This window comes from Gobio gobio, assembly GCF_949357685.1.
Source record: "Gobio gobio genome assembly, chromosome: 9".
Classification (NCBI taxonomy): Eukaryota; Metazoa; Chordata; class Actinopteri; order Cypriniformes; family Gobionidae; genus Gobio; species Gobio gobio.
In genome coordinates, this window is record NC_137115.1 from 30,058,302 (window position 1) to 30,084,044 (window position 25,743).

At 38.7% G+C, this 25,743-nt stretch overlaps 2 protein-coding genes across 2 annotated transcripts in view; both read right to left on the bottom strand.

Annotated features, from left to right (window-relative positions):
- Window positions 1–1,838: 1,838 nt before the first annotated feature.
- Window positions 1,839–10,761, bottom strand: LOC307131649 (NACHT and WD repeat domain-containing protein 2). The gene is given in 8 exon segments (XM_079825407.1): window positions 1,839–6,017; window positions 6,125–6,642; window positions 6,726–6,846; window positions 6,848–6,861; window positions 6,953–7,112; window positions 9,088–9,195; window positions 10,458–10,546; window positions 10,680–10,761. Coding segments are annotated over 8 exon segments (4,758 nt in total). The 5' UTR covers window positions 10,720–10,761; the 3' UTR covers window positions 1,839–2,309.
- A 3,452-nt stretch (window positions 10,762–14,213) lies between these two features.
- Window positions 14,214–25,743, bottom strand: part of fchsd2 (FCH and double SH3 domains 2) — a 94,092-nt gene continuing 82,562 nt past the window's right edge. Inside the window, exons 13-19 of the mRNA XM_079824978.1 lie at window positions 25,080–25,214; window positions 23,365–23,448; window positions 22,027–22,204; window positions 20,934–21,154; window positions 19,346–19,517; window positions 19,146–19,237; window positions 14,214–16,975 (exon numbers count right to left, since the gene is read on the bottom strand). Coding sequence (XP_079681104.1) covers window positions 16,892–16,975; window positions 19,146–19,237; window positions 19,346–19,517; window positions 20,934–21,154; window positions 22,027–22,204; window positions 23,365–23,448; window positions 25,080–25,214 — 966 coding nt within the window. The 3' untranslated portion in view covers window positions 14,214–16,891. The remainder of the gene's footprint in view (window positions 16,976–19,145; window positions 19,238–19,345; window positions 19,518–20,933; window positions 21,155–22,026; window positions 22,205–23,364; window positions 23,449–25,079; window positions 25,215–25,743) is intronic.

Below are 25,743 nucleotides of genomic sequence, written 5' to 3' on the forward strand. Positions count from 1 at the left end.
AATCTCTATGTAGATATGACCGCATTTCGGTTTTTAATTGTACAATATGAATACAGCCTACGACATGTAATTGCCATCCTTCTATTTTCTTCCGGATGAAACGTTTTTGTAATTATTTATTTGATAAATGTTTTATAGCTAGGGTAATTGCGTGTGCGTGAGAGTGAGTGTTTGAGAGAGAGAGAGAGAGAGAGAGAGAGAGAGAGAGAGAGAGAGAGAGAGAGAGAGAGAGAGAGAGAGAGAGAGAGAGAGAGAGAGAGAGAGAGAGAGAGAGAGAGAGAGAGAGAGAGTGTTTGAATAGTTATTTTTGATAAATATTTGTATTCTTTTTATAAGTAACTCTGCACTACACTAAAACAAAAAATATTAAGAAATAAAAAAATACATTTTCTTTATGATTTTTTTATTTGAACCACAATGTCCCAAATAATTATTATAAACATTAATAAAATAAAAAATATATATATAGCTATTTTCCAGCTTTAATACAAAACAAACTCATTCTATAGAATACAAAGTGAACAAAGTCATGCATGGCTATGCAACAATCAACAATACAATAAAATAAAATAAAAATATCATGAATAGGTCAAAAGAAAATATAATACAGATAATAGTATATTGTAATATTCTGTAAGCCTTAAATCCTTTGTTATATTTTTAGAAACTGGATATAGCATACATTTTCACACCAAATTTCAGGTGTAAATTACTGTGAGATTAATTTACATATTTATATTTCTTATGATAAACATATGTATATCATGTATGTAGCCTATATATTTTTATCTTCATATGTCAAAACAACACGACAATGTAAAACTACATTTTTACATATATACCAGTCCTTCCAGAAAAATGCGGCTTTTTTTTGTGATTGTTGCGGGCAAAAATCCTTGATTATGCGGCACGTTTTCTTAAAAAATGCGATGAAAAATGTGGGATATTTATGCAATTTTATGCAATAAAATTGCGGGAACTTGCAAAAACTGCGGTTTGATGAGAAAGAGAAAAAAAGCACTACATCACAGAAAGTGCTGGAATATTTAAGTTCTCATCTTGTTTTATTGAAGACCTTAATAATGGCTCAAATTTACAAAACATTTAGTCAATCAAGTTCTGTAGCTTTACAAAAGGAATATGCTACAACTTCTGAAAAAATTAATAAATAACTTCCTGTTTTACAGATGTCGCTATACAAAACAGACATTTGAGTGCTTCCAATGCACAAAGTGCAATCTCTTAAAGGGTTAGTTCACCTAAAAATGAAAATTCTGTCATTAATGACTTCCCTTTATGTTGTTGGACACAAATTAAGATATTTTAGTTGAATTCCGATGGCTCAGAAAGGCCTCCATTGGCACAATGTACTCTCAAGACCCATAAAAGGTAGCCTACTAAAGACGTCGTTACAAAGTCCATCTCACTACAGTGGTTCTACAATAACTTTATGAAGCGACGATAATAGTATTGTGTGCAAAAAAAACTAAATAACGACTTATATAGTGATGACTGATTTCAAAACACAGCATCATGATGCTATGAATCATCGAGTCGATTCATGATTCGGATCGCGTGTCAAACTGCTGAAATACGTGACTTTGGCGATCCAACCCGCTGAATCGACTCATTGATTCATAACGCTTCAAACCGCTGAATCAACTCATTGATTCATAACGCTTCAAACCGCTGAATCGACTCATTGATTCATAACGCTTCAAACCGCTGAATCAACTCATTGATTCATAACGCTTCAAACCGCTGAATCGACTCATTGATTCATAACGCTTCAAAGCTTCATGATACTGTGTTTTGAAATCAGTCAGCACACAGGGAAACTGCTTTGCTCTTTTGCTGTTATTTTTGTTGGCCAATGGGAGTTTGTGCTTCATCATGGTTTCACCGGTATCTATGGTTTCTCCACGGGGTTTGAAGCTTTTCGATGACGTTCGCGTCGGGTAATCACGTCACTTCAAAACGTTCCCATGGCAATAGGCGGAAATGGCGGCTCTTGTGTGAAGTAAACGAAAAATTTTCAACTTTCTGCTAATATATATGACTTTTTTTGCAACGAAAATGCGGGGATTATGAAATCATGATAGCCCCGCATATTTTGCACGCGGAAATAGGCAATTTATGCGGCGAAAGTGCGGCGTATTTGAAAAAATGCGGCCCCCGCATGAATATGCGGACTTTGGCTGATTATGCGTTAAATCACGCGATCACATAATCGCGTTTTTCTGGAGGGACTGATATACATTCCTTTTGCACCTCAGTGGCAAAACCAGAATTGTTCAAACTGGAACTATTTACAACAATTGCAGGGGCAATTCAACCCAAGTCAGGTTAGGGTTTACCAGAGGCGACCAAATCAGTTGCTTATCCAATGGACACAAAAGTGTTGGGCTTTGACCGTCCCCCTTCCAGCTGGTGTTACCCATCTTGGTGTCAATAACACCATAAACCCCAAGAGAACCATCCTCAAACCCTACATACACAAACAAATCCTCTGACACAGTTAGAGTAGAGGGGTTCTTGCACAAATAGAACCTACCTACGGTCTCCCCATCAGTCAGACGTATGACTACCAGCATCGGTTTTTCATGGAGATCACAGGATATATTGGGGCAGACCAGAGAGGAGAAACATATATAGACCACATATTGACCAGAAACACTTAACACATATGGTTGCTGAACTGGTCCTTCAGTTCTCAAAGAGCACAGTTTACTGTTGGAGAAGTCTAATATGTTTATAGTGGATTCAGATATAGAAAGGATGGCATATCCCCCATCTGATGATAGGCTAAAGATCTCAGGTTGAAACAAAGAAGAGTCTGGCAACTTGAATTGATGACAAACAGTATCCTCTGTTAACCTCCAGGAGTACACAGCGCCTGAGGCTGAAGCAACAATGACATAATCTGGATGGTCGAGCAGAGAATGGAAAGCAACAACATCTGACTTGTTGGAGCACGAGAAGCATTTGCTAACATTACCAGACCAGAGGCTAACAGCCAATAGATTCCTATTGTTAAGACCTAAAAGGAAGGTGCTCTCTGGTGAAATGGCAGCATTTCTGAGATGATGATGAATGCTGCAAATCCTGTGTCCACTCTGCAGCTTCCACACCCTTGATGGACTTGTCTCTGACAGGGCAACTCCACAGTTGCCCTTGGGTGTTATTAAAACCTTATATGCTTGACCACCAGAGATTCTGTGAATATTTTCCCCACTGTTGGTGTCCCAGACATATATGTCTCCTGTTGCAATACTCACAAGGTAGTTGCCATCTCCAGAGGCAGAAATTGACTCCACAGAACCTTGGTGAAGGAAGCGGCCTTCTACTTTGCCACTTGATATTGCCCACTTCCACACAAGTTCTGAGCCATCAGCTGAGTAACAGCTTCCTCCATGAGATCCGACAGCCACCATCTCCACCCTCTTTCCAGATTTTGGGGCCAATGCCGAAGCTGTAATGAGATCCATGTCCCAAATAAGAACACTTACACTTGTTATTGCTGCCAAGTAAGTGGCTCCACATTTCAGAAGTTTACTAGCTTGACAGTTTGCAGTGTCCAGACTCAACACACACTGTCCGGAGGCGCAATTCCAGACTAGCAGAAACGGGCAATTGCACAGCAAAGCAAGGATGAACCGTGAGTTTTGATCCATTATGGCTTGCTTAAATGTTTTTCCTCTTGGGGGATTGAATTGATCAAGTACATCAATTTTATGTATGTCAATAAGTTGCATTTGTTGCCTTTTACATATCAGGAGAATGTTGTCCCCTTGGTAGTCTGTGGTTAAAACCTTCTCCTTTGTTCTGCAATGGTTCTCACCAACCAGAGATGGTTCTGTTATAATTCCAAGATTCCAAGCAAATACATTGCCTGCTTGATCTACACATGTAATCAACCTGTCACCATCAGAGTGAATCATCTCAATTAATGGTAAATCTTTTGGACAAGTGAAGGTGGCTAGAAGCTTGCCATTGGGCCAGTCAAATATTGTCACAGAACTTTCATTCTGTCCACAGTAAATGATATCTCCATCCACAGAACATGACACACAGGTTATCTCGTGAGTGCAGTGCAATTGGGTATGTTCCTCCCCATCAACAAATACACTAACAATGTTTTGTCCTCTCCACCACACAAATATTTTGTCACCAGACATCAAGACACCCTCAAGAATAGCATTTTCCCTGTTTTCTCTGTGTTGGGTTTTAATTTCTTGAGGCTCTGCATGAACACCTGCATCCAACAAGACAAGTTTACCGCAACGGGTGCTGAGAAGGAATATGTTTCCAGAACTACTGACACTTGTGTACTGCAGATTAGAGGATTTGTTAAGTTTGAAGCCTTCAAATATACCTCCATTACAAACCCAAGCAGCACCATTTTCCAGTATAACCACCACAGTGCCGCCGGGAGATCCAGCTGACTGCATGATCTGGGAAGCTGTTGACTCTTGCAGTGTACAGTGGGTATAAGGCACTGAAGGAATTGGAGGCAACACAGTATACACTTCATTTTGTGGGATCATTTCATAAGACCTGGCTGGATTAACACATTCTTCCAATCTGGGAAAAACTCTCAGAAAAGGAAGTAGTTTGGCTTGCAGTACTGTTGGGAGATAGGCTTGGTTGTTTCTCAGTAGACATGCTGAAGATCTCAAGATGATGTGGAGGAGCTGAAGTTCCCTGGGAAACACCAACTGAGATGTCCTTTCAAGCCACAGAAACAGTTCATCAGCCAATGCTGCTTGCAGCATCGCCTGGAGGTATTCTTGAGAAATCATTTGGTTACCAAGTTCCTCAATTCTCTCACTTTTCAACAAATGGAAAGAGAGTATGTGGAGTTTTCTCAAATTGGGATGTGTTTTTGCTGATAGACTCTTGGCACTAGAGATATAGAAAGGAGGAGAAAAGATCCAAGGTTGACTTGGTACTTGTCTGTCAATGTTAATTTTCTGTGGGACATCTGAAGAGGTTGGGATTTCTATGTCTTTGTTGATGATCAAAGGCTTTGCAGTGCCATTTGCCCAAACGCCACTGAAATAGTCGGACAGCGCATGATTTATCCTCTGACATGTTTCTTCTGAGCACAGGTACCTCTTATATATGACCAAAGGGAAGTGTCTGCTGACCCAGAAAAGAGTTTGGGTACTTAAAATGTTCCTCAGCACCAGAAACCCCTTCAGGTCTGAAAGAAGCCTTTCCACAAAAACATCAGGAACCCTCAAAGAAAGTGGTACGTTATCGCCTGGTGGAAGAAAACATGCTAGAACTTCATCATCACAAGAAAGAACATCCGTCAACTCAACTGCGCTTATGCCATACCTGGCCAAGGTAAGATAGCTTAAAGCTTTGGAAACGAAAGCTTTCCCATGTTTCCTCTCCAGATGATCAAACATCAGAGCAATGTTATCATGGACCTCTTGGACCAGAGTGTTCTCCGTAATCTCAAACTCTGAGTTCCAGTGGATTGCCTGTCTATGAAGAAGTTCCATGTATAGCAGGACAGAGCATTTCTTAAAAGCCTGATTCACATACATCTGTTGACCCGAGGTGATCTTTCTGTTGGACTCCTGGAGACGGGTTGTCAGTAGCTGGCTGCAGCTTTTACTCTCTACTGGTTGCAATTCATAGAACAGGGTTGAATCTGGGTAAAACTTCTTCAGGGTAGAAAGAAAGGCAGGCCTGTTTGCAGTGATGGAAATAAGAAGCTTTACATTTGAAGCTAATGATTCGGGAAGGCATGTCAAGTCAGCTTGTCCATCCGTCTTTGGCAGTTGGTCAAGACCATCTATGATGAGCACCAGAGGATTCTTGGACGGTGATCTTGAGGTCAGGAGCCTTTTAAAGTTCTCTTTTAGTTGAAAGATGCTGTTGACAGAGGTACTACCTGAATCAACCCTTTCACAAATGTCTTTGAGAAGCTGTCTCAGGGAGTTGTTGACATCTATGAAGTACACAATAATCTCGGGATCCAGGTCCTTCAACCATACAGATGCCTGTAAACACAAAAAGCCCCATAAGTGTCATATTACTAAACATATATAACCCCAAATATTGCTTATTTATCAAATGGAAAGGTTACAAAATATTTTCGGAGAGATACCTGACTTGCACAGTGAGCAAGAAGCACAGTTTTGCCTGAGCATGGTCTACCGTTGAGTATGAAGGGAAATATTGTATTTTTTCCTTGTAGGTAGGATTGAACATGTTCGACTTCTGCCCGTTCAATTCTGTAAAGAGAGGAAAAGATGTGGCACAGGTCTTTCTGACCAGATTCATCGACTGTCCTTTCCTTTGAGACAGCATGGTCAATGAGTCTCTTGAGATCAGTATGTAGCTGCTCACTCAGACCAACAGCAAAGTTGAACCTCATCTCAGAAGTGTAACCTTGAAGGCGATTGCACTTTGTGGTGGTGCAGTACACCAGGGCTTTGTGTGAGGCGACCAAACTCGGCAGGAATTGATTTCGGAGCTGGGACAGCCGGTGCAACTGGGCTTGTTGCTCTGGGGGCAATCCATTTGCTTTCATTGGGATAGTTATTTTATGAACGTAGCAAAGACATCTTGCGATATCTTCATTGGAATGGTTTTCGTAGGCATAGCGGATGTCATTTTCAAGAGCTGGTTTCATAAGAAACATAAATTAGACACTTTTGATTCAGAATATGTAGCAATTATGTGCATTTAGACAGACACTGTCTTACCTGACCGGAAATATTTCTGAGCCTTGTCATGTGTCAAAGTCCCCTCCTGAACACACTGGTTCACAGCATCCTGAAGGATTCTTCTCACCTCTTCAGTTGGATTCTCTCGCTGATAACAAAAGATGAAGGAGTTTAGCTAAATTATCTGCTGCTGTGCACAAACAGTGCAAAGATGTTACTTGCCTGGTCACCAGGTTGTTCAAAATTTCCTGTCGGATTGAGCATACAGAACGAGGGAGGAATGGCATTCTCATCTCTTTGGTAGCATCTCTCCAGAATGTCTGTCCTAATGCCCATGCGTTGGCATACCTGAAGAACACACTGGAACTCTGAGGCTTCTATCTGCTCAGGTAAACTTGCATCGCCATATTGTTCACCCACAAACCCCTGAGACAACAGACAAAAACAAGATCATTTTGTATGTTTATTCCGGAGAGATGGTAGAAATGGAAATTTTCCACCTCATCAAATATTACTTAAAGGCCCACTGAGGGAAACTCGCAGCATTATTCAATGTGTTGACGTAATTTCCCCTGAAACGGCTCCAGCTATTAGCAGCTCCTCCCCTTTTTTGAAACAGCCAATAGCGTTTCGTTAATACCACAGTTAGACTAGAGCCTTTCTGTTTGGTAAAGCCACAGTTTCCTCCTAATCTCTAACCGTTTATCATCATAATCTCCTCCATATCACCTTGAAATACAGCACTCTGTGCAGAATTTAAATGGGTCTGATATGTTTGTCTGCACAGACTTGCGCATATGAGCCGCGCTGTGCTCTCGTGTCTCTAGTCTGACTTTAGACCAGAGCCGTTGGTGTGTGTGTGTGTATGTGTGTGTGTATGTGTGTGTGTGTGTGTGCTGCGGCGGTGCGCATGAAACTAACGTGAAATCAGACTTCATTCGCCTCAACTGAAAGCATTACATGTCTGAATCGTTTCCTATCGCATGTATAGTGCGCTATGTGCCTTTCACCATGTAGAAATGAGTAAGTGTGTGAACAACTGACTGAATGCAGACGCAGCTTCAGCGTCTATTTATAATGTCAGGGGCGGGACGCTTCAGATTCTAGAGAGCATTTGATTGGACAGAAGATGTGATGAGAAGAAGAAGTCTGCGATGATGTCATCAAAATCTGTGATTCATTTTAACGGAAGTGAGAGACTGTAAGTTTTGAATGCTTATTTCTCCTAAATGCGAATTTTGTTATTGTTCTGGTCCCAGTTCCGGTGGTCCCAGGTCCGGTGGTCCCAGGTCTGGTGGTCCCAGTTCCGGTGGTCCCAGTTCTGTTGGATCCTGTTCCGATGATCTCAGTTCCGGGGGTTCTCAGTTCCTGTCCTTCCCGTCCCTCCCTGGTCCGTCCCTCCCTGGTCTGTCCCTCCTGTCCCTCCCTGGTCTTATGGTAGCCGCTCCGTAGGGAGGGGGTAATGTCACATGCCTGTCCTGTCTTGTGCTGCACATGGGTGTTTTGTTATTTTGGGCCATGTGCTCGTGTCGTTGTCTGATCCCTCCCCCGTGTTATCTGATTATTGTTTGATTTCTCCCACCTGTTCCCTCCTGATTTATTTCCCTTTATAAGTCGTTTGACTTATACAGAACGTTTGTCTTATGTCTCCCGTTCCCTGTGATCCTGTTATGGTATGTTTTCAAGTTGTTGTTTTTGTTATTCTTGATTGTATGTTTTACCCCTCGTGGGTTTTGTTTTATTCTAATAAATTCCCTTTCCCTGCAAATGAGTCCTCACCCCAGTTTTTCCCTGACATGAGAATGGTATGTATGGACTTATCTAACTCTGGGGAATACGGTGAATAAGCTAAAGTCCCAAAAAGTCGGCATGTTCCTTTAAGACAGTCATAAAGGAGTTAGCCAGAGACATACACAATATAAAACACAAAACTACGTATTTTGAACACCCAGTAGAAAATGTATATATCAATAATTAATCATACTTACAGGTTGTGATTCTGAGGAGCAAGCTGGTCCAAATAAACTGGGTACTGACCCATCTTTCAAGAGTGGGAGTTTTGGGAATCCCGCATTGAAGAGCGGGTCAAGTTGTTCATGAGCGGAAGAACATAAGTGTGCATTATGCAAATGAAGTCAGCTAGTGAAGTGTGCCCGTAACAGATTGGGATTCAAATTCCTGACGACTCGTTTAGGCGGTTCAGAGTCGATTTTTTTTTTTTTGGGAGACTTTACAACTTTACAGACCTTTTACATTACAGATCGCTATATTACACACTGCATGAAAGGGACTATTGGAATCGCTTTAACACTCTTTAGAGCAGTTTTATGAAATTAAATTTAACATATAATATAATTATAAGTTAACAGCATCATGCTGTACTGAACCAAAAGTTTGTTACCACAAAGAAAGGGCCCAGAGAATTCTTCCTGCATTCCTCCAGTATCTGCAGTCGTTCCTGCTGCGCAAGCCAGTTTTGGGGATCTGCTGCTTCATACGGGTCAATAACCTACAGAGATGTTGGATCCATAGAAAGTTATTAATCTATCATCTATCAAATGATTGGAAGAAGAATTTGGGCCCTATCATACACCCGGCGCAATGCGACCCCAGGCGCAAAGCAAGTGTTTTTTGGTAGTTTCAGCCCGACACAGTTATCATTTTCATGTTCAAATGCACTCGCGCCCATCTGTTCGCCCATGGTGTGTTCAGGCGCATTGTTGGCGCATTGACATTTTGATTTCAAAACATTGCATCATGAAGCTTCGAAGCGTTATGAATCAGCGAGTCGAATCATGATTCGGATCGAGTGTCAAACCGCCAAACTGCTGAAATCACGTGACTTTGGCGATCCAAACCACTGAATCGACTCACTGATTCATAACGCTTTGAAGCTTCATGATGCAATGTTTTGAAATCGGTCATCACTATACAAGTCGTTGTTTAGGGTTTTTTCACACAAAAACTATTCTTGTCACTTCATAAAATTATTGTAGAACCACTTTAGTGAGATGGACTTTCTAACGACGTATTTAGTACCTTTTATGGGTCTTGAGAGTGTAAAGTGCATTGTGCCAATGGAGGCCTTTAGAGCCATCGGATTTCAACTAAAATATCTTCATTTGTGTTCCGAAGATGAACGGAGGTCTTAAGGGTGTCGAACGTCATGAGGGTTTTTTCTCATTTTCTCATTTTTGTGTGAACTAACCCTTTAAATTCTGGACAGCAAGGGCAGTGAATGTAACATCAAGCGTGTTTTGCAGTATTAAACATGTATTTATTCCGATTTCATGAGTCATTAAACTAGCAAAAGTGGATTCGGAAAAGTGCACATGCGGCATGCGCTTCACACCATGTGCTCGGATCGTTTAAATAGGGCCTATATCCCAAACTATTAGCCAAAACATCCCCATTGTTTAAACAGTAAATTGTCTATTGACATGCTTTTAAAGAGCATTATAGAAATAGTGTTAACAAGAGAAGTTCAATACAATCCTAGCCAGTCTTTTGTCATTTGCATAATTAAAAATACATGATGTTTAGCAACTAGTGAGACAGTAGGAGTGCCGGTAAATGCTCCATGTTCCAGTGAAAGAAATAAACATTATTTATTCATGTTTATGGATTAAAACACAATTGTGCCTGTGGTAAAAAATAATTTGTTATTGTCAACTGGATGGGAAGCAACACAACTATAATGATCTTATTAGATTGTTTACAAGCTTGTCAACTGACAGAAGACAGAAAAGAGAATGATGAAAGTTTGCTCACTCTGAACTCAACTCCATACGTGCATCTGCAATATTCTCTCAGTCTAGGGAAAACTCTCTGCCTCAGTAACCTCCTCTCAACCACAGATTCTGCAACACAATTTACATGAGTAAACATTTAGGTTAGGACCTTATGACATTGACCTGGTTAACTTTTAATGCACAATTCAGCTGTAGTGATATAAACATTTAAGATTTGACTAAAACAAACTGTGATGCATACCTTCAGGGTTGGAGCACAAGTAAACTTGAACACAAGCCATCCAATTTCCTTCAGAGTGAAAATGTCTTATTCATTCCATGTGGCAGCATAAAATTAACACGCTGAGACATTTTGTTCTTCTAGAAATATGTGAAAAATCCACACTCATTAGCCTGTGGATGGAGGCGAGGAGGGTGACTGCATGTTTTGCCTTGTATCTCATTTCCCAGCAGGAAACGAGTCTCTGTTATGTACATGGAACTCCAGGAGAACCGCCCACTCTTTTGAAAACTGACAGACGAGCAGCATGATTTGATTTGATAAACTAGTCTGATGTTATCCAACAAAAACACACTCTAGATTATAAACTTGTGTGAAAACATTCACATCCCTAAACACACAAAGCATCTTACATAAAACAGCATAAAACGCTTACTACTAACAATATTTTTAAAAATATATTTACACCATTTATTAACCTGTTAAATGTTAGTCAATAAAAATGTTCACATTCATGTCAGTTTATGGTGCATTGACTAATGTTTACAGATACAACATTTGGCCTTGAAAATTAGGTAACACTTTACAACAAGGTTTCAATTTGTAGTTTTCAGTCACGTGACTGTTGGTTGCCTTGGAGGGCAAAACCGCCTAGAACTCTATAGAACTACAGCAGAAGCCATTCAAATTTCCATCTTAAAACAAAAATATGAGAACAAGATGCACGTTTTGGGCACTTATGATCCACATACAGCACCTGCTGCAGTATTTCAATCACTAAAAACAGCTAGACATTTTTAAAAACGCTTAAAGGGATAGTTCACCCAAAAATTTAAATTCTGTCATCATTTACTCCCCCTCACGTTGTTCCAAACCTGTGTGAGTTTCTTTGTTCTGCTGAACACAAAAGAAGATATTTTGAAGAATGTTTATAACAAAGCAGATGGAGCAACCATTGACTACCATATTTTTTTCCCTACTATGGTAGTCAATGGTTGCTCTATCTGCTTGGATACAAACATTCTTCAAAATATCTTGTTTTGTGTTCAGCAGAACAAAGAAACTCACACAGGTTTGGAACAACTTGAGGGTGAGTAAATGATGACAGAATTTCCATTTTTGGGTGAACTATCCCTTTAACGTGAAAAACACTATAGGGTGAGTTGCACCAATAAGCATTCAAAAGTTTAACGCTATAATCTAGGATTTGTTGATATGGGTTTTATTTTAAATCTAGTTGTTGCACCACTTGATTTTAAACCGATCTTTAACTGGCTGGTCACGTGACCTGCCAGTGGCTGGCCTATGGCAGCTGGCAGTCGGATTATGGGCCGGCTGGCGGAAATACACTATTTTATTATTACGAATATAATCTATTATTTTGTATGATAGACATTTAGGGGGGTTTTCTCACAATTAAAGCCGTCAAATGAACGTGATCACGACTGGGTGCTTCCTGGGTGCTTCCAAGCTGACGCTTGGCTTGCGGCTCAGTTCAACCAGCCGCTGTCAGTGGCGGCTCCTTCCAGCCAGTTGAAGATTGAACCCCTATACGAGAAATGTAGAATTAAAGAGCTGATCAAGCAGCAGACGGAGGGTGAACTGACGACAGACAGCTAAAGAAACCTTATTTGTGCAACCCACCCTTAAAGTGCCATAATGTACAAAAACATTGATATTAAAAGATCAAACTCAGTTTACACCTTTTTGATGATGCATACTACTGTATACATGTGAGCAGATGAGCCAAGAATATGAATGCAACGCGTTTTCTTTATAATGGTTTTCGATAGGAAAAAAACGCTTAAGGCGAAACCTTGTGTTGCATTTATATTCTGTTCATCGGCTTTCCTGTACAAAGTGTGCAACATCAATAAGGTGTATATTGAATTTGGTATTTTAATATCCCTGTCTTACTGTTTTAATACTGACAACAAACCTGGTAAAAATGACTGGTGGGCAGTGGAGGAAAGCCTTGTTTTGCCCTCCAGGTGGGCGTTCCTATAAGCGTCTGACGTCACGTGAAAACTATGAATAGTAAACATTACTAGTTAACATAACTACATAACTACTTTAGTTAACATGAACTAAGAATGGACAATAATTCAACAGCATTTATTAATCGGAGTTCATTTACAAATACATAATCATCAAAAGTTGTATTTGTTAACATCAGTTGATGCACTGTGAACTAACATGAACATACAATGAACAACTAGATTTTTATTAACTAACATTAACAAAGATTAATAAAAACTAGGGGTGTAACGATACTCTCATGTCACAATTCAATACATATCACGAAACTGAAGTCATGATACAAAATTATTGCAATACTCCAAGACATATGGTAAAAGTTTAACAAATATGTACTGTTGATTTAAAATGCTAAATTTGGGATTACATTGGGGGTGGAAATTAATAAACTTGGACTTGTGGTGCCGGTAACCCAATGCACAGGACAATGGTGAAAAATGAATGAATGAATGAAGCTGAAAATAGGCTACAGAATTATTTTAGACGAATATGCTTGCACTCGGTCACTGACTATTTAAAATAATGTGGGGCACTTTATACTGGTAACATTAGACATTTGGCATTTTCAGGACCAACAAATATCCCCCCATTGCATTATTATACATTATATTCTACATTATATATAGTAGTTTAATGTAGTACTGACACTGTCAACTTGTTTTTTTTTCTCCCTCACACTGCAATTTTTATTTTGGGTGAACTACACACAACACAGATTGGCTCTATCCACGATACATTTTATTGCATTTTTTGTATTGCGATATATATTGTTACACCCCTAATAAATACTGTAACAAATGTATTGCTCATTGTTAGTTCATGTTAGCTATACTACACTTTCCCCTTACATTACTTCAGTTGTTAAAGATCACTGCAGAAAGCCAGACTGAAAGTGATAGTTGGCTTCAGGGAAACATGTCAAGAGAAGGAATACATTAACCAATGTTAACAAACTTTGTTGTAAAGTGTTATCGAAATTTTTAGTACATTTTGAGAATTACATTAAATGAGATTAATAAATTCTGTATACGTTAGCGGAAGGTCAGGACCATAGACCGTAGGTCAGGACTCACACACATGCAAAGCAACCAATCACAGTTCGTTTTGTTCCGTGTCATGGGTAGGGGCGTGAAAATATAAAGACAGGCTTGTGCATCTATAAATTATTAATTCACATAATTTTGAAAACCCAGCGTTTAGTTGATCCTGGTAAGCGCTAATTGTCACAGTTGTAAACACAATAGCGTTCTTCTTTCGCGAGGGAGTTTGGCATCACGGCATGTGTTTCCAGGCGGGCACTGTAGAATTCAACCAATCAGATGATGACTTCGAAACTCCTGAAGTGTGTCCAGATAAGTTTCTTTCGTTTTCTTTCTTTCTTTCATTCAATTACAGACCAGTACAAAACAAATATAATACACTGTGATACAGTTTAGAGTATGTAGAACAGAATAACATCAACTAAAATATAGAATGAACATGTAAAAAATAAAACATCTGCTCAGACTGAACCCTTCTAAAAGGTAACAACATGCTTTATTTTAATATCAGGAGAGCTTTATATAATTATATATCATCCGTGTTAGATATAGATCCGGGTCGCTAAATACCCAAATATGTAATAATCTGGTAAAACATTAATGCATTTAAGGGTTAAACAAAGGGCAAAAGGAGGTGATTAGCCTTGTTCAAAATATCTTCATCCACTTACTAAATTTAATATAAGCAGTGTTATTTTCTATTTACTGTAGGTTTGCTTTTTTTTTGTTGCAACCCTTTAAATTACAACATCAGAATATTATAAGTAACATGAAAAATCTGATTTGTGTGATTTCACCATTTTCTATGAAATAAAACACGAAACGAACATGAAATAAACACAATTTATAAATGAAAGAAATAAAAAGATTTGTGACTGAACTGAAGTTCATGCATTTACATGTGGCCAACATCCATAAAAAACATCAAAGCAGAATCACTTTCCCCAATTTTTTATTTAACATTTGTACACAATAAATACAAATAATTTTACAGCTAATAATATGCAGAAAGAATATTTTTCACCTGTTCTCTGATATTGTCACTGCAGCAACAGTCAATTGTTGTTATTCCATCTGTTTGTTTGTTTTTAGCAGCTCGGAATCACCTTCAAATTTTAATAAATGCAAATAAAATCACTTTAGAAATAAAAACAACTAGAATATGCAGCTAATGCTATTGAAGAAGCTCCAAAGATTTGAAACTGGCCGAGAGAACTGGGAGCGCAATAAAAAAAAAAGAAAAAAAAAAGGAAATTAAAATATAAAAATTTTGCGTTCGTTTCATAGGTGAGAACGGTTTTTGACACAATGGGCTTTAACCTCTAACCATAAACTTCAAAACAAGTTTGATAACATTCAAAAGATCTCAACGAGATCAACAAGAAAATAGGTTGTGACAGAGGAAAATAGAAACAAAGGGAAGATGCTCAAACATCTTCCTCTCGGATTAAAAAAAAGGCTACCAAACAAACTTTTTTTTTTTCCTCCCACGTCTCACTCTCACACGTTCTTTTCGTAATGACCCTGTTCTTGCTTAACAGAACTATGGTACCATTTCACAAAATGGATGGGTTTTTTTCTTTCCACTGTCTATATTATGGAATCAACATAATAACTCTGTTCTCTTTCAAACGTTATGGGAAAACTACAATCAGTCACTCTCACGAGATCAATAACACGACTCTGGGCAGCTTTATCATCTAAAAGAGGCAGCTGGGATGCAAAGACATTTAAAAAGATGATAAAACGAAGGGGTCAAAAGAAATTCCAGAAAAGTGCTGGGACACATCAAGATATTCATGATACTGTGGAAAATAATGATAATGATAACAGGCATCCCTCATTTAAGGTGAAATGTTTCTTCAGCTGCAAAGAAAAAAAAGTAAAAAAAACAAACAAAACATAGCTGCCCCTTGTACGGAGGAAATGCACTTAGGACACTGTAATAGGTTTGCTTTCATCGGCAGTAATCAAAACATCTCCATGATTATCCATCTTTCCGTCCACCTTTTCTGTGCTTGTTGGAGGGAATCCATCCCATCACATCTGATGAAGATTCATCACAACCTCAAATACTGCCATGACACTCGATAAAAGAAAACAAAACCCATCCTGTCCGGTACTCTGCAGTGCCGACAGCATGAGAATAAGAAATGCGTTAGGCTGGAAAAGCACTTTAACTGATACTTGTATATTGATCGGTATATTTCCGTGATTACGTTCCGCCCAAACAGACGCGCACATAATGATGTGGAGGCGAACGTTGCAGAAACACGCTCAGAGACACCACGACATCTTTAGATCGGTCTCACGCATATTTTTGAGGACTAAATATTAGTAATACATACAAACACTGGTCTTCATAATGAAAAGCGGAGGAAAAGGATATAGCTATGTAGTTAGTACTTTTTCAGATCAACACAAGACAGAAGAGCAAGCTAAACCGATGGGGGGAAAAAGAGCAAAGTAACCAGCCTTCCTCTCTTTTTAACCCTCGTCCTTCTCATTCTCCTCAACCGCCTTTTTTTCCTTGTAGCCTTTTATGTACAGTTCCCTTTCTCCTTGATGTCCATATGATCTGTGATGTTTAACGTGAATATAACATTCCTATGATGACAGTAATGTACTGTGCTATTACATATGAAATGCGTAAATGGTGGGACTATTCGTGGCTGACCCCTTTTTGCACGACGACACAGGCTTCCTGTATCCTCCAATAATTCCTAGTATTGCATGTTCGGCTCTTCAAAAGCCCGCTGAAGAGATGGATGTGCAAGTGTAGCCTCTTTTAGCACCTGCTAAACCCCTGTATTTGATTCCTTTCTGTGTTTTTAGATGCAACCCTAATAATTTACTGGCATTGAGTGGATTAACGACGTTTTAGACAAGTTCCCGTTGCACGATAAAGTAATTACGAATACAAGGATTAGAGTTTGGCATGAAAGCGGTTTAAGGCACCGAACAGTCCGTGACGCCAAAAGAGGTGTTTGTTTTTTATGAAAAAGGGTGGCGATGTCTTTGAGACGCTGTTCTCCGCCCACTCGGGGATTTAAGGATGCTCATAGGGCAGGTCAACGCACACCCCGCCCCTTCCATAAGGAGTGGGAGGGGTCAGAGGTCAGATGGGGTTTGTTGTCAGTCCACTAGGGTGGCGCTCTACACCAGCGTGATCTCCACTTCTTCGGTTTTCTCCACCTGTCTGCGAGCGTGCTGCTTTGGAGGAGGTGGTGCCGCCCGAACCTATAGAGACACAAAATAAACAAGATTAATAAATAAAATTATATATATAAGACTATTTAAAGTTCACTTAAAAGTTAAAGCCTATTGAAATGTTAAAAATTATGGCTTTCAATTACACTGTAATGCTGAATGGCTATAATTACTAATTTCATCCCCAGAAATTGAGAACATTTATTTTGAATAGAAACATCAGCAGCAGTAGTGGTATAAGTGATACTGGCCCTTCATTCATAGCACTTAGTAAAAATATGCTATTAAACAAAGTCTTTATGTTGTTTCTACATTTATTTGGATATTTAGTGTGAAAATATGTATTACAACATAAAAATACACTGCTCAAAAATATTAATGGAACACTTAATCATCACAGTATAACACTTCAGGGATATCCATCTGTCCAGTTAGGAAACATAAGTGATTGTGAATCAGTTTGACCTGCTTTGGGGCAAATGAAAGCGACAACAGGTGCACTGGAGAGCAACAGCAAGACAACCCCCCCAAAAGGGAATGATTTTGCAGGTGGTGGCCATAGACAATTGTTCTCTCCTTATTCTTCCTGGCTGATTGGTCTTTAGTTTTGTGTTTTGTTAGGGTCCTTGTCACTGTCTGTAGCATGAGGCAGTACCTGCAACCCAATCAGTTTGCACAGGTAGTCCTGCTCCTCCAGGATGGCACATCCAAACGTGCTGTTGCAAGTTGGGTTGGTGTGTGGAGGAGATACTGGGGGACAGGCTGTTACATGAGGAGAGCTGGAAGCTGGAAGAGAGACATAGAAGGGCAACAACCCAGCAGCAGGACTATCTGCGTCAGGTATCTGCGTCTTTGTGCGAAGAGGAATAAGAGGAGCACTGCCAGAGCCCTACAAAACGACCTCCAGCAGGCTACTGGTGTGCATGTTTCGGACCAAACTGTCAGAAACAGACTTCATGAGGGTGGCATGAGGGCCTGACGTCCTCTAGTGGGACCTGTGCTCATAGCTCAGCACCGTGCAGCTCGATTGGCATTTGCCAGAGAACCCCAGAATTGGCAAGTCCGCCATTGGCGTCTCGTTCTCTTCACGGATGAGAGCAGGTTCACAATGAGCACATGTAAAAGAGTCTGGAGATGCTGTGGGGAACATTATGCTGCGAGCAACACCTTCCAGCATCCTCAGAGCCTGTCAGATCTTATGCTGGTGCAGTGGGCCCTGGGTTCCTCCTGGTGCATGATAATGTCTGGCCTCATGTAGCTAGAGTGTGTAGGCAGTTTTTAGATGACAAAGGCATTGATGCCATTAACTGGCCCTCACATTCCCCAGACCTGAATGCAATTGAGAACCTCTGGGACATTATGTATCAGAGCATCCAAAGCCACCAAGTAGCACCACAGACTGTCCAGGGGCTCACTGATGCCCTGATACAGATCTGGGAGGAGATCCCCCAGGGCATCATCCGCAATCTCATCAGGAGCATGCCCAGACGTTGTTGTGAGTGCATACAGGCACGTGGGGGCCATACACACCACTGACTTACATTATGAGTTGCTGTGATGAACTTTATGCAAGTTGGATCAGCCTGTAACTTAGTTTTTTGGTACGATTTTGAATCCAGCCCTTAGTGTGTTGATGATTTTGGTTTCCATTGACTGTTGTCACATTTTGTTCTTAAATTATAGAATGTATATAAAGATTTTCAAACTGAATATTTCATTCATTGAGATACGATGTTTGGTGTTCCCTTTATTTTTTTTGAGCAGTGTATATTAAAAGTTTTTACGTTAGGTGCGAGGTCGCAATTAATTACAGAAATATATGTGATTAATTGTTTTTTTTTATTTCAGTTTTTTTAATTCTCTTGAAAAAATATAATTTGTTATATTTGGGGGGTGAAATATGGTCTGTATAGGCTATTGTCATGTTTAATGACATTCACACACAATAATCTTTAAAACTTTAAAGCTCTAGTGAGCAACATCTGAAAACAAAGCAAGCAATCACTAAGCAATCAATTTTTTTTAAATATATTTTTCTAAATGTAAGAAACTTGCATGTAAAGAAATCTTAAATATAATGGCTTTAAAATGTAATATTTGTTTACAAGATATGCTCTACGACACTTTAGAGCAGGATGTTCATAAAACAAACATAACAGATTTGAGACTAAGCAAATGTGTAGCAAATTTGTTCACATACAGGTCTGAGTTTTCCAGGTCCGGATCCATCTGGAGTGAGTCTCAACGGCTGAGAGAAGCCTGGGCTCTCTGGACTTAAACTGGAATTGTGATCTAAACCAAATGTAAAACATTCTCAAATTAAAATCTTAACAGACACGAATATACATAGTAACACAAGTGGTTTCCCGACGACAGTACGTGAGGCGACAAGTGTCTTACTATGAACAGCGGCTTTCTGTGGGATAGGCAGTTTGTGTTCTCCGTTGACAGACGGTGAGCGGGGCAGTGAGGGAGCGCTGCTGGTCTCCAGGCTTGTGTATGGACTGCAGGGGGGCTGGTCGTACAGCGGCAGAGGAGGAAGTGACGAATGAAGCCTTTGGCATGGGGACACCTGGAGAGGACAACACGTTACCTTGCTAAGCTAGCATATACAAACCTTTTTATCCTTTCAGTGTCAGTAATATATACACTACCATTCAAAAGTTTGAGGTCAGTAAGATTTTTTTAAAATAATACTTTTATTCAGCAATTCATGCATTAAATTGATCAAAAGTGACAACAAAAAAAGTGTTACAAAAGATTTCCATTTCAAATAAATGTTGTTCTTTGGAACTTTTTATTCATCATAAAATCCTGAAAAAGTGTATCACGATTTTTCCAAAAAATATGAAACAGCACAACTGTTTTTAACATCGATTAAAAATAATAAATGTTTCTTAAGCAGCAAATCAGCATATTAGAATGTTTTCTGAAGGATCATGTGACACTGAAGCCTGGAGTAATGATGCTGAAAATTCAGCTTTACCATCACAGCAATTACATTTTACAAAATTCAAATAGAAAACAGTTCTTTTAAACTGTCATAATATTTCAAAATATTAGCATGTTTACTGTATTTTTGATCAAATAAACGCAGCCTTGGTAAGCAGAATAGACTTCTTTCAATAAAAATGAAGAAAATGTTCTAAATGTGGAAATAAAGTGCCTAACGAAATGTTTAATAATAATAAAAGCATTTATTGGGTAGGTGTAGTAGGGAGGGCTTTTATTGTCCCATTAAGGCGGCATCCATTTAATAATTTTAATAAATATAATCTTTACACTATGTTATTATTGCATCTTGTTAATGTACAACAATACTGAGGCGCAAAGAGTATGTATCTGTCAAAAAAGTTTAAATAACATGCAATTACTATTTGCACATATTGCAAAGAACTGCTACTTTTATATGGTGTAAATAGAATATATCAACTTAGTATGCTATTTCACTTAGTAAATAGCATCTACAGCTATTTGCACTTAGTGTAAATATCATCTATAGCTAAGAAAATGTTATTTTCACAGTGTAAATAGAATCTAGTTGCTATTAACATTTGGTGTAAATGGCATCTATTGTCTATAAATTATATAAAAAAAACTTGGAATCATAAACTTATTAAATTGTCAAAGAACACACATTTATGATTATCTACCAACTATCAAAATAGCTTCGCATCATTAAGCAAAAACATCTGACTGCAAAATTCTGCAATTGACAATTCAGAATGAAGTATTCCAGAGAATCGTGTCATGAATTATATAATGCTATATTATCCACATTAAGGAAGTTTTATTACGTCTGTATTCACATGATTAGGATAATGAGAAAGGCTTTAATCTGGCACTACCCAGGATCACATTGATTACAGGAAGGAAGTGTCCACGCCTGTAATCAACGGCAGACACCAAACCCACTCAGAAACACAATAAGTATGGATGCAGAGTCTCATGGTTATTTACTGGTCAGGGTGAGTTTTGGATGTCTTACCTGTGTGTCTGTTCCCCAGTGAGTGTCTCCGTTTTCTGAGGCTGTCAGGTCCTCCACCAGCACAGACGGAAAGACGCCCACTCGACCGTTAAACTCTCCCTCCCAGAAGCCGTCGTCCTCCTGGTTGTCCTTGTTGAGGATGCGGATGATGGCTCCCTCAGGGAATGACAACTCGTCATCCGTCTGACCCTCGTAGTCGTACATGGCCTTAACAAAACTCACTGGGAGAGACAAAGAAGGAAAGAAAGGCGTTATTAATAGGTGAGAAGATAGCTAGCTCTTTTGAGTTCTTCTAAATATGTTGCAGACATTTTGAAGGCACAAGCTCCCTAGTTAGGGACTGTATCCTTAAAAAAGTCCACTAATGTTCAAAAGTTTGGAGGCAGTAAGATTTGTAATGTTCTGCTCACCAAGGCTACATTTATTTGATGAAAATACAGTAGAAACAGTAATATGGTGAAATATTATTACAATTTAAAAGAACAGTTTTCTATTTGAATACATTTTAAAATGTAAATTATCCCTGTGACGCAAAAGCAGGATTTTCAGCATCATTACTCCAGTCTTCAGGGTCCCATGATCCTTCAGAAATCATTCTAATGTGCTGATTTGCTGCTCAAGAAGCATTTTTTATTATTATCGATGTTGAATACAGTTGCTGCTCCATATTTTTGTTTATATTTCAGGATTATCTGATGAACAGAACGTTTATTTGAAATTGAAATCTTTTGTAATATTATACGTCTTTACTGTCATTTTAATGACAGCATCCTTGCTGAATAAGTGTTAATTTATTTCTTACTGACCCCAAACTTTTCAACTGTAGTGTATGTAGGCTATTTTTAGACTTTATTTCTGTCTTTTACATTTTTAAATCCCTTGATATACTCAAATTTTCAATGATTGTGAGAACCATGTCCAAAAACACACCAAAACATGGTACCATGTCCAAAAACAAAACAAAACATGGTATTACCATAGTGCTTTTGACACATTTTTATTAATGAAGGCCAGAATGAATATTTAGTGACTCACATCACACTCACACAAACCATCAGCATTGACTGTGTGTGTGTGTGTGTGTTTGACTCACTGCTGCTGTCTCCGTTGAAGCTGCCTGATGCCAGCTCAGGCTCGGTGGAGTTGCTGGAGGAGTGTGAACGTGCGTCCAGAGCAGCGAGGGACTGGAGCATGCTTAGTACGCTGTTGGAAGTGGGGAACTGCAGGTACTTCTCTGGAACATAGCCCACGTGGCCAGACTTATTCCGTGCCTGGAACCAACGATTACATCATTAAGCAGCAGTCACTGACCAGGGACAAACAGAATCTTCAGACTTTAATCCCATTTTCACCCCAATTTGGGGTGAGAAATCTGAAATTGATCTAAACGTTGTACGCTGCGCTAAAGATGGGATGAAATGGAAATCCACCCTATATTTATATTTAAATGCATGTTATAGGTCTTGTGAACAATTCATCCATGCATGTTAAATAGTTTTTGACCTTCAAAATGTCATAACTGGATCTCCCAGTGAAGACGTCAGACTGTTCTCTGGTGATATGCTCAAACCACGTCCCTACACAATAGGCTGCACATTTGCATAGATTTTTGAATGCCACACCCACATCTCAATATCTAACCAACAACCTTGTCCAAGCTCTTGTTCTGTCCATACTGGACTATAATGCTCTCTTGGCAGGCCTTTCGGCATGCACTGTGAAACCTCAGCAACTGATCCAGAATGCAGCTGCGAGAGTCATCTTTTACAAGCCGAAGAGAGTGCACGTCACACCTCTCCTCATAAATTTGCACTGGTTGCCAATAGCCGCTTGCATTAAATTCAAGGCACTGATGTTTGCCAACCACCACTGGCTCTGCACCCCTATTCCTAAACTCTCTACTTCAGAATTATGTGCCCTCCAGAATCGTGCGTTCTTTGCCATACCAAAGAGGCACAAAACTACTTTTATGGACTACTGGTGGAATGACCTTCCCAACTCAACTCGAGCACTCTTTAACCATTTTCAAAAAACAGCTGAACAAGCATCTTTTTCACAATATGAAAAAAAGATGTTGCTACGTGTTTTGTTTCATTGCGACTTTAAATACAGAGCTAAAAGAATAATCAAATAATTTATAATATGCTAAACCAAAAAATTTTATAAACTCATTAACAGGCCCACATGGAATCAGCATCCACCCAGGAAGATTTCCACAGAATTCAAACAACCGTCATTCAAAAAGCTGGTGTGTAGAACTTTCAGAATGACAGTTGTTGAAACTCTGTGGAAATCTTGTCTTGAGATCTAAAACACAACATTACTTTCTTCTGTACATCTTCTAGGATTGCAGTCTGATTGATTTGGGACAACAACAAAAAACAGCAGGTAGTGTTAAACTGCTAAAATAACCAAGGTATGATTGGTTCACCTTCACCCAGTCCTCCATGTCCCCATCTTCGATAACCTCCAACATCTCATGCTCATCGATCGTTAGTTCATCAGGTTGAGAGGCCTGGGAGAAAGAGAGAGGTAAACAGACTATTGAGCAATACAAGGCCAATTGTGCAGGTTAATATTTTCCGGAAAGCAGCGGACATTTTAGACACAGCCGTTACAAACAAGACAACGATCCTGGAAGACAGTAAAATGCAGGGGCATGGCAACCATTTTACTTGTCTTCCCCATTTTTGGAAGATAATTATTACATTTTTTAATTATTTATTTTGTTTGGCTGCAGTATGAAGGGATTTTTTAGCATGCATTAAAAAATGACAGCTTAAAGACAGTAGCCTGATGGGTCGCCTGGCTGCATCGAAAGAATAAACGAGCAAGCGGCAAACTGCAGCCCAATTACTGACCATCATCTGCATTTCAGCAGATCAGTTAGGACATCATGTTATGTGAATGCCACATAACATAATTAATATTCATGAGCCAATCTGCTGAGCAAGTAAACTCCCTGAGGAGAATAGATGTGAACAACAGAGATGACTAATGTTATTGCCAAGCTAATGTCGCTAAATATGTTTGAAGATTGACTAGTTTTTAGTTGTCAGTACAATAAATAGAACAGGGTTGTAACAAGTTGTGTGTAACAACAACAATCAAATCCAATTTAATTCATGCCAGAGTGACTGACATTTCTTGAAAGTTTGATTTTCAGATGATATCATATGTGCAAACTAGGTCTTTTAAAGAATGTCATATCTGTGACTTTGATGAGGTTTATTACATGTTATTTTAGTTTTATTATAATACTATTATAGCATACATTAATGGTTTGCATTTGTTAATTTTTATTTTTATATTTTAGTTTTCATTTTAGTTTAAGTTAGTCATTTTGTTATGTGCTTCTGTCACTTATATTATTATTATTTTAAATAGCTCTATTAAGCTTTAATTTCAGATTTAATAATTTTATACCTCCAACTTAAACAATTAAAGTTTTTACATATATTTATATTTTATTTCAGCTTTATTTCCATGAACAAAAAAAAAAAAAAAAAAAAAAACAGTTTTAGTTTTACACTGGTTCCCACACATTTGTGACCATTCCCAAGCCCCAGTTAAATGTGTTTTTAAATAAATAAAGGTCCTTTTTACATTTTATATTTCATTTAATAAATGCAAAAAGTGAGAACAGGATTGTCATTTAAAAAAAAAAGCTTTTGTTTATGGTTGTGGATTATTTAAGTGCTTCTGGAAACGTCTATTTATTATAAAAAAAAATTTTTATATCAATATTTATAATTAATCTATACAATTGTATGTATAATTTATAATAAATAAATAAAAAAACACCCATTTAAAATCCTTTTTTGTTAACATTTTATATACAATTAAATTAATACATTATAAATATGTATTATAAATAATTGTATGTAGAATTGTTAAAAAAGCACCCATTTAAAACCAATTTATTTAAATATACTTGAAATAAAATGATATGAATACATTATAAATATTAATTATACATAAACAAATACTTATGATTCATTAAGTTAAAGTTTTTCATCTAATACGTCATTTTATTTTAGCTTTATTTCAATTAACAAAATTAGATTTTTAATAGTTTTAGTTAACAATAACAACACCGTTCGCCACAGTTAAATGTATGAATAAGTGTGTGTTGGCGTCTTTTACCTTGTATGAGTAGAGCACCTTGCAGGTGAGCGGGTAGTTCCTCAAGGTTCCTGAAGGACTTGAGCTGCTGTCGTCGTACGTCTCCATGTTCTCTTCTAATTCTTCTCCTTCCTCTCTGTCCAAGTCCACTGTGGTCTACAGGAACATGACAATGAGTGTCAATACACTGACAAACACCACAGCTCACTTGTTGATTCAATATCATTCAACATTGCCTGAGGCTTCCTTTGTGGGTTAACATACAACTGCATGGAACAAACAGCTCAAAAGACCAGCATTCCAGTGGTGTGGACTCTACCTAGTTACCGCCCAACAATCTCATTGGTCTTGTGGGGATCAGGTGACCATTTTCCACAAGAGACAAAACGTGGCAACCGAAGAATCAATTCCTCAACAAAGGACACAGGCATTGGACACTCATTCCTCTTTGGGTGTTCAATGTGTATCTCACGTTACTAGCTTTAACTGGTTACAATACAGGTTGAAAACTGATCCCAAGTCCGTCAGTGGAGGTCAAGAGAACTTTCAGTGGGAGTCTGAATCATGAGGCCAGACGAGGTCATTGTAATCTGTAACCTGTGATGAGGTGGGCGGTGACTGATCTACAGGCCACGCCCAAGGCTGACATATAACAGCCTGTGATGAGGTAATCCAGATTAGACTG